The 9,395-nt window shown below is 37.2% G+C and overlaps 1 protein-coding gene across 2 annotated transcripts; it reads right to left on the bottom strand.

The window, feature by feature from the left end:
- Nucleotides 1–589: 589 nt before the first annotated feature.
- Nucleotides 590–9,151, bottom strand: LOC309490355 (uncharacterized protein). Of its 2 annotated transcripts, none has more exons than XM_082159479.1 (3): nt 8,978–9,151; nt 8,136–8,271; nt 590–2,635 (listed from the first exon to the last, which is right to left on the bottom strand). In XM_082159479.1, exons 2-3 carry the CDS (start codon nt 8,218–8,220, stop codon nt 939–941), a joined length of 1,782 nt encoding a protein of 593 aa, XP_082015605.1. In that variant the 5' UTR covers nt 8,221–8,271; nt 8,978–9,151; the 3' UTR covers nt 590–938. The 2 variants fall into 2 exon arrangements, with proteins under 2 accessions (XP_082015605.1, XP_082015604.1); XM_082159478.1 differs by having other exon boundaries at nt 8,136–8,288; nt 8,994–9,151.
- Between the last annotated feature and the right edge of the window lie 244 nt (nt 9,152–9,395).

Raw genomic sequence — 9,395 nt, 5'->3', positions numbered from 1 at the left:
ATGTATAAATTTATATTAATGTTAATGCAAAGTTTAATATTAACTGTCAATTAAATAAATTCTAAAGACATTATGAGTTACGAGCTGAGGTTATGAGCTAATTCATATGAATTAGCAGGGGGGAAAAAACTAACAATTTTGTCTCTAAATTTTTTTACTAGAAACAGTTTTTTAATTTGGAGCGAGAGATACAGGGGAAGGGTCTTTACTGCATCAGAATTGTCACTTTCCTCACAGCTGATTGGTCCAGATTTGGTTTGCGATCTCTAACCCAGAATAAAACCTGCTCTGGAGCAGGGGCCTGATGTATAAACGTTGCATATGCACAAAATGGGCATAGAAATGTGTGTATGCAATTTTCTACACACAGGGATTTATAAAGAAAAATGAACTAGGCATAAATATTTGCGGACTCTCAAGACAGTACACACACTCTTTTATTGATGGAGCGAAGAAAGAAAGAATAATTTTACACTCAGTTTTCCATTTGAACCTTTCCATTTCCACATTTAGATGAAATATACCATTCTTATTAAAGGAGTTAAGCACTGAAATTTTATGAAATAATTATCCAGAAGTAAAAAAAAAATTAAATGAACTTTAATTGAAGTATTTGTAGTGGATGCTTTTGAACACATTTCCTGTGGCATGCTGTGATTTAATATTGTAACTACAGCGAGGACTGCTTGGTGCAATTCATTTTCAACAAGTTTTTGTTCATCGTGAGCTCATCATTGTATTACGAAAAGAAAAAGATTCACAACAGTGTGCCGTAGGATAAAAAAAGTTTCAGAGAAACTAAACTATATTAAAGCAGATGATGAGGTGCAGCCACTGGAGTTCATATATACATGACAAAAAAAAGTCTCAAGGCAAAGTTATAAAGAGGTAAAGAATGCAAATGGTCATGAATGTACACTATTATGTCTGTCCCTCATTCAGCTGTTACGTGAACGTAGCCTTAGTTTCACACAGATACGTGTTTTCTGATGCCATTTTAAATGACCAAGCCATTTAAATCTCTTTCCACACAAAGAACAAAAATAACGTCTGACATCTGCATGACTTTTCAGATGTATCTGTAAGTGTGATGGCAAAATAAATTTGTTATTACACTTATTACATTCAAATTGTCTTTCTTCAGAGTGAATGCGCAGGTGATTTTTGAAATTGCTCCTTTTTGTAGACTTCAGACTTTTGTAGACTTTTGTAGACTTTTTGTCACATTTAGAGCCCTGCGATTTCTTTCTAGAATGAGTTTTCAAATGACGCTTCAGGTATACTTGATGTGTGAAACTCTTCTTGCACTGAACACATCTATAAGGTTTCTCTCCAGTGTGATGTCTCATGTGAACCTGAAGGCTTGTGTTCCAATTGAAACTCTTTCCACAGTGAGAGCATGTGAAAGGCTTCTCTCCAGTGTGAATTCTCATGTGAACCTTAAGGTATCCTCTAAATCTGAAAGTCTTTCCACACTGCTGGCACTTCTCACTAGTGTGAATTATTATGTGCTTGTCAAGGCGTTTCTTGTCTGGGAATCTCCTTTCACAATGAGGACATTGCTCTCCTGAGTGAATCTTCATATGTAAATTAAGGCCACGGTAATAAATAAAACGTTTTCCACACTCAACACATATGAATGGCTTCTCTCCTGTGTGAATTGTCATGTGATTCTTAAGATTTTCTTTTCGTCTGAAGCTCTTCCCACACAGTTCGCAGGTGTAAGGCTTCTCTCGAGTGTGAACTGTCATGTGTGCATTAAGGGTTGATTTATAATTAAAACCCTTTCCACACTGATCACATGTGAATGGTGTTTCGCCAGTGTGAACTCTCATGTGTGTAAGAAAGGATGATTTATGACTGAAACTCTTCCCACACTGATCACATGTGAATGGTGTTTCTCCAGTGTGAATTCTCATGTGACTCTGAAGAGTTCCTTTTTGTGCAAAGCTCTTCCCACACTGTTCGCAGGTGAACGGGCTTTCTCCAGTGTGTCTTCTCATGTGTGAAACGAGGGATGATTTATGTGTGAAACTTTTGCCGCACTCTTTGCATTCGTAAGGCTTCTCTCCAGTGTGAAGTATCATGTGTCTCGTGAGGCTATATGTTTTGCAGAAACTCTTTTCACACTGATTACATGTAAAACGGTTGTCCCCTGAGTGAATCCTCATGTGATTTTCAAGGCTTACTTTAATTTTGAAACTCTTTCCACACTGTTCACATTTGTAAGGCTTCTCTCCATTGTGAATTCTCATGTGGAGTCCAAGGTCATGTTTTTGATTGTAACTCTTTCCACACTGTTGGCAGGTGAAAAGCTTCTCTCCATTGTGAATTCTCATGTGGAGTACAAGGTTATATTTTTGTTTGTAACTCTTTTCACACTGTTCGCATTTGTAAGGCTTCTCTCCATTGTGAATTCCCATGTGGGCTCGAAGGCTGTCATGTTGTTTGAAACTCTTTCCACACTGAAAGCAGGTGAAAAAGCTTCCAGTTCCTGTCTTCGGAGCTCTTTCTTGTGAGAAACTCATTTTAGTCTGTATGGATTTTTCTCTATTTCTGACATCATGCTTCTCATATCGTTCTTTCTCTTCGATTTCATTCAGTTCTTGACTCTCCTCTTTCAGTGTCATCAGGTCTAAAGCAAAAAAAGACAAGTTAACCCCAGTTTACCATCAAAACCAACAACATGCTATTGGAACTTTCGACAACATAGGCATTTGTCAACAAACATTTGCATGGTTTAGGTCTCATTTCTCTGATCTTTACCACCTTGCTTGTGTTAACGATGAGACATTTCATCAAACAAAAGTATGATTATTATATGAACATTGGGTCTCATTCATGAAACATTCGTAAATATACGAGTACATCAGAGTGATTTGCGCGTAAAGAGACCTTCCCGAAAACTCTTCTCCTGATTCACAAATACTTCGTAAATGTCAGATGTGATAGTGAAATGTGACGCTCATTCCCAATTACCATAAATCCCGCCCATTAAATCCGACTGACAACTATATATGGGTATCATATTATGACACCAAACGAAGGATTTCAACATGTCTTCTCAAAAGCGATAGCCTGGCAAGCCAGACCTACATCAAGATGTTGGGTCTGGCAACTCACCATAGACACGGCTCAATCCGAGAGGCGGGATAAACGGCTGTCTTTCAAATTTCCTCTGCACGCAATAGGACAGCGCTTCAACCAACCAGAGCGTTTTCCCAACAGCGGAGCTAGTTGATAGATTCAACTTTTGCCATATCTGGCCGGCAAAACTACGAACACATCTTCTTTTTTTAAGAATGACTTAAGTGCCGTTCTATGCTCTTTTCTCAAAGAAAAACCTAACTCCAAGTCCTCCAGAGTCCTCGGACAAAGCCGATTCGAAAGATGTTCGCCAGCAGCAGCCGTCATTCTTTGTTTTCAAGTGGCAGGGAACCGTCGCAACTCTGTCGTCATTATTTTAAGCCCGCCCCGCCTACTCTATACACGACGTGATTGGCCTGACCCAATTTAGGTTTTTGCAGCTCGAAAGTCAATGGAGAGTTGCTAGACTGCCCCTATATTGCTGCCGCTAGGGTGCGTCTAGATTTCTAGGCTACAAAAGCGAATGAAAAAGAGAAATTTCTCAGATGCAGAACTTGAAGTTTTATTATCAGAAGTTCATTCAAAACGGCACATTTTATTTTCAAGCGTACATAGTGGCGTATCAGGTCCTAAAAAAAAGGAAGCTTGGCAGCATATTACAGATGCAGTTAATGGAGTTTCATCTGTTAATCGAACAGTCCCAGAAGTAAAATGAAAAACCGTATGTAATTACTATATATAATATTTTTTCAAAATGCTGTGTAAATATGTACCTGATTAAGGTGAATTAAAATGCAGCCTTATTAATGAGCAAAACGTTCGGATGTTAAACGCACTATTTACGCGTGGCTGGGAGCAGGTGTAGATTTCTTTCGTACCAACTAACATTTGGAAAATACGAACATTTTAATGAATCCGAAAATTTACGCCAGAACCACTTTACACACGATTTACACAAAAATTCGTTCTGCTTGTGTTTCATGAATGAGACCCTTTATCATTAAATTTCACACTATGCTAATGACATTCGGTTTTACATTTCCTCACGACCAAACTGCACAACATAGCAGTTTGCAGCGATTATTATTGAAATTAGTGCTACATCAAGTTACTGTTAATATCAACAAAAAATATTGATTATTTTTGATAATGAAAATAATCGCCAATACATTTTATTGTTGATTAATCATGTCTGCATGCAGTGCATGGAAAAATAATAATACTGCAATAATACAGACCAAAATATACAGTTGAGATCCTAAGATTACATACACCTGCCTATTTTAACAATAGACATTTTAACTATAGACAATGCATGCTGGGAGCCACCATATTATAAAACTAATGGTCCCAGCATGCATTGCAGCATGAAGGATGTCACCAAAGTTGAGATTCATACGCTGATTCTTGATGTTAGTGTGTGTGTGTCTCTACATTTTCTTTTTTCGCAATGTATTTAGCAATTAAAATTCAGAATCTTTGGCAAAAAAAAGTGGTAAAAATCTATTAATAACAAGTGATCTGTTTTGGTCAGTGATGGCATTTGTCAAACGTTTTTCTTTGATGATTATGATTATATATATATCACCTGATAATCTTTGTTTATGGCTTCCTTTGCAACAAATGAAGTGTTTTGGGCAACACTGTTACAAAGACAATGACTAACATAAATACAGCGGGGGAAATAAGTACAGTAAATATATTTCCAAAGGTGCTATTGACATGAAATCTTCACCAGATGTTGGTAACAACCCAAGTAAGCCATACATACAAAGAAACAAACAAAAATAAGTTCAGAAATTAAGTTATGTGTAATAATGTGAAATGACACAGGGAAAAAGTATTGAACACATGAAGAAAGGGAGGCGCAAAAAGGCATGGAAAGCCAAGACAACTGCTGAAAACTTACAGTAATTAAAAAGCAATCCAGCCCCCTGTCAGTGGAAATTAATAACAGCTGGTTCAGTCCCAAATGATGGCCTACAAAAAGGTCTCATTGCCAAGGTGTCACACAAGACACATCTCATGATGGGTAAAAGCAAAGAGCTGTCTCAAGACCTTCGCAACCTAATTGTTGCAAAACATAATGATGGCATTGGTTATAGGCGCCATTCTAAGCTTCTGAATGGTCCAGTGAGCACTTTTGGGGCCATAATACGGAAGTGGAAAGACAAAAATGTCACCATAAATTTGCCTCGACCAGTGCTCCTCGCAAGATTTCTGACAGAGGAGTGAAAAGAATAATCAGAAGAGTTGTCCAAGAGCCAACACCAAGTTGTATGGTGTTTTTAGGGTAATGCGCACTGCCATTTCTCCTCCAAATATGGTGTGTATTATGGCATCCAAACAGTTCAATTTTGCTCTCATGTGACCACACTATATTCTCCCAGTATTTCACTGGCTTTTCCAAATGTTGTGCAGCAAACTTTAAATGAGCTTCATCATGCTTTTTTTTTCAGTAATGGAGTATTGCGTGGTGAGCGTGCATACAGGCCATGGCAGTGGAGTGCATTACTTACTGTTTTCTTTGAGACAACAGTACCTGCTATCTGCAGGTCTTTTTGAAGCTCTCCACAAGTGATCCTTGGCTCTTGGACAACTCTTCTGATTATTCTTTTCACTCCTCTATCAGAAATCTTGCGAGGAGCACTGGTCGAGGTAAATTTATGGTGAAATTATTGTCTTTCCACTTCCGTATTATGGCCCCAAAAGTGCTCACTGGACCATTCAGAAGCTTAGAATGGCGCCTATAATCAATGCCATTATTATGTTTTGCAACAATTAGGTTGCGAAGGTCTTGAGACAGCTCTTTGCTTTTACCCATCATGAGATGTGTCTTGTGTGACACCTTGGCAATGATACCTTTTTGTAGGCCATCATTTGGGACTGAACCAGCTGTTATTAATTTCCACTGACAGGGGGCTGGATTGCTTTTTAATTACTGTAAAAGTTTTCAGCAGTTGTCTTGGCTTTCCATGCCTTTTTGCGCCTCCCTTTCTTCATGTGTTCAATACTTTTTCCCTGTGTCATTTCACATTATTACACATAACTTAATTTCTGAACTTATTTTTGTTTGTTTCTTTGTATGTATGGCTTACTTGGGTTGTTACCAACATCTGGTGAAAATTTCATGTCAATAGCACCTTTGGAAATATATTTACTGAGAAAAATGATGACGTGTTAAATACTTGTTATTTCCCCCGCTGTAAATATAAAAGGTCATTTTCCTCAGCTGTAGGCAAAGGCAAGTTTCAACTCAGTGCTTCTCTAGGAGACTAGCGCTAAATTAATCCCCTAGTTTAACGCCATCTACCGTTTTAGAAGAGGAAGTTGCTCAACTGCAATCGTGAGAAAATCTGCCTGGACACATTTGTGAGAAAATAGAGCCGAGAGATCTCATAAAAAGCCAAGTGTCACACAATCATAACAGACAGATATGCATTTGTATGCACTAGTTTTGGTATTTGTTCAAAGGTTACATGCAATTTGTAGGATGGTTTGTATTTATTTGTGAAGTATTATCTTGGCTCATTTATTTATATTTGTAAAACACAATACATATTTGTTACTCCACTACATTTTCACTCAAACTGACCTTTGTACTTGCACATTGCTTTCTGTTTGTTTGCGAGTCGAGTTTTCCTTTGCGAAGTAGTTCGAGTTTGTTTGCAAAATGCTGGATTTATTTGTTTAATTATGGCACATAATTCGCTCCATACTGCTGGTGGTTCCCATATGAACACAGAGCGGCTTTAATTTAACACCGAGGAATTTACTGTGAAGGGTGTTGAAACTAATCGTTGCATCATTGCATCACGATGAGGACGTGGACGATTCTACATCGATGCAGTAATAGACCATAATTGTAACAGCCTACTGACGTTTCTCTGATGTCATTCGTCACATACCTGCCACTCGCACTACTAGTGTAAAATGGCGGATGGAGGCGAAACACAAAAGAGAGTAATTTAGCCACTATTTTAACATTTACAGTGTGTTACTCGAGTGTGTGCGTGCGGTCTTGCATGTTAGTGACATGAGAAACAAGAGGAGATTTGTCAGAATAAAAAGTATTCATTTGATTTGAAAATGTAGTGAAGTAAAAGCTCCAAAATTAAAATACTCAAAAGTAAAAATAAGTTAGAAAAAAAGTGATTTAGCTCACTGTGTTCATATTCTGGGCTTCTGCTTGTCTGTAAAAAGTATGCTTTATTAATAAGGCGTGTATTTTCATTGGAACTGGTTGTTGTTTTAGAACATTAAGCCACATTAAGCTTTTTTCACATTAAAATTCATAGAATGTCTTAGAAAAGCATCAGATACATAATGTTTTCACTCATTAATACAAGCAGAATTGATTTTTTGATAACACTCTTCCATAAGAAAAAAGAACAATAAAAATTCTACATTTAATGTCTAGCATTTTCTCAGCTTCACAATCCATCTTAATGTCCAGGTATTCATCATTTACTGCGTTCCTCTTCGTCTCGCACACAGTTGTATCCGCACAGCTTTCAAAAGAAAACTGTTTGAATGAGCATGGATGGATGAGTTCGACACATGCACAGTACAACTGTTTTTTTCAACATTCACCTTGTGCATACGCTGCTGTACACGCACCGTTGTGGAACATGGACAGCTAAAGTATAATTTGGGCCTTATTATTTCGCAACACAGAAGTAAGCTATTTTCTGTGAAAATGCGTGAACTTTTGATTCATTAGCCAAATAGGTAAACAACTGGAAGAATAACTGAATGCAGTAAATGGTAAAATAATTTGCACTACAAACCAGTGCGTTTATGATTATGATAATAATTTAAATATGAAAACAAATAACAGTTTGTAATATCAATCAGCACAACGGTGGGTTTTTGTACAGCTACAATATTCGGAAGTGGATGAGACCAGAAGCTTTGACACATTTTAAGTTACAAATGGCTGTATCTGCTCTTACATAAAAAATAAGGTAAATACAGACATGAGAAAAGCCCTCTAGCGTCTATTTGCCAACATTGCTTGTAACCACTGCTTTGAGAATGAAACCAACCTGTTTGTTCCTCAGTATCTTCTTGTTTCACTCTGAATGTTTCTTCAATCTTTATATCTTCACTCTCCTCTTTAATGAACGCCATCGTTATAATAGTGTGTCACATGGATCTCAGTCGCTTCAACGGGAGTTTTTTCTGTGTGTTTGGACAATCTGTCATGTTAAAGATGAAAATAATTAACAGCAAGAAAAATAAATCCAAACTAAACCTCTGGGTGCGTCTCAATCAGGTCCCTAGTTCAATAGTCAGCGCACTGGTAGGGAGTCAGTCAGAGTGATAGATAATGGCCTGAAAACTAGCATTAACAATTAATAAAGACAAACTGTACAGACACTTAACTTTGTTCCTTATGATTTTCATTTAGTATTTAATGATTAGTGGATCACATTTAATAGATAATTATTGGGTGAATCATTTTAAGGGTTGCCAACAAGGACTCATAAGAGACAATTGTGGTTCTTTATTGTAAAATAAAGGACATTTACAATATTTGTAATGTACCACACAGTGTGTCATTTATGTGTCTGCAGTTAAGTATGTGTATAAAAGGTGAGAACAAGTCATTCAACTAACTTGGAGTTTCAAAAGCTCTGTTGCTCCATTACTACTTGCCAGTGACTTGATTCACGTTTACGATAAGCTGATTCAGAATATAGAGAGCAAATTGAGACGCACCTTTTCTCTTATTGTTCCTATGCGCTTTACTAATAAAAAATAACGCTCAATAATGTTCAGTATTTATTCACTCATTTGTAAAGGAATTTATTAATTCCTCACAGTTATTGTAAAAAAATACTAAATTGTCTGAGGGGGTTACATTTATTTTAAAACGTCTTAAAACCATAAAAACCACAGACCTTTCTTTTAGGCGACTGGCATCAGATGCAGGAGCGTGGCGCCGCCTTATGACGTCATACTGTCAATCCAAAAGCGACGCGAGTCATCGATGCAGGGCGTGGTTTGCGCTTAACTGGTTTGGAAAAATCACGCAATCCAAACACATACGGCTGCATAAACCGTGCATAGACATACACAAAATAAAATAAAACATGTGAGATGATTTCAGAGTTGAATTCTTTGTGAGTGGGATTCTGTCTAATGGGTGCAGAAACTACATCAGCAGTCAGGATTATTTTTATTTTTTTTGATTGATGCCGTTTTTATTAAAGATCCAAAAAATTATATTTACTTATTTACAAAAAACTTTTATTAGGGCGACATTCTCGTTTCATATCAGAGAGCAACAGGCGAGCAATATG

This window comes from Leuciscus leuciscus (assembly GCF_965113295.1).
Source record: "Leuciscus leuciscus genome assembly, chromosome: 25".
NCBI lineage: Eukaryota > Metazoa > Chordata > Actinopteri > Cypriniformes > Leuciscidae > Leuciscus > Leuciscus leuciscus.
The sequence above is the reverse complement of the archived record's forward strand: the minus strand, read 5'-3'. Positions and strand labels throughout refer to the sequence as shown.

Coding starts and splice junctions, on each gene's coding strand:
- LOC309490355 (XM_082159479.1), bottom strand. CDS start 8,220: ATGGCGTTCATTAAAGAGGAGAGTGAAGATATAAAGATTGAAGAAACA. Junction 2,636..8,135: donor AGATACTGAGGAACAAACAG/GTTGGTTTCATT, acceptor TTTTTGCTTTAG/ACCTGATGACACTGAAAGAG.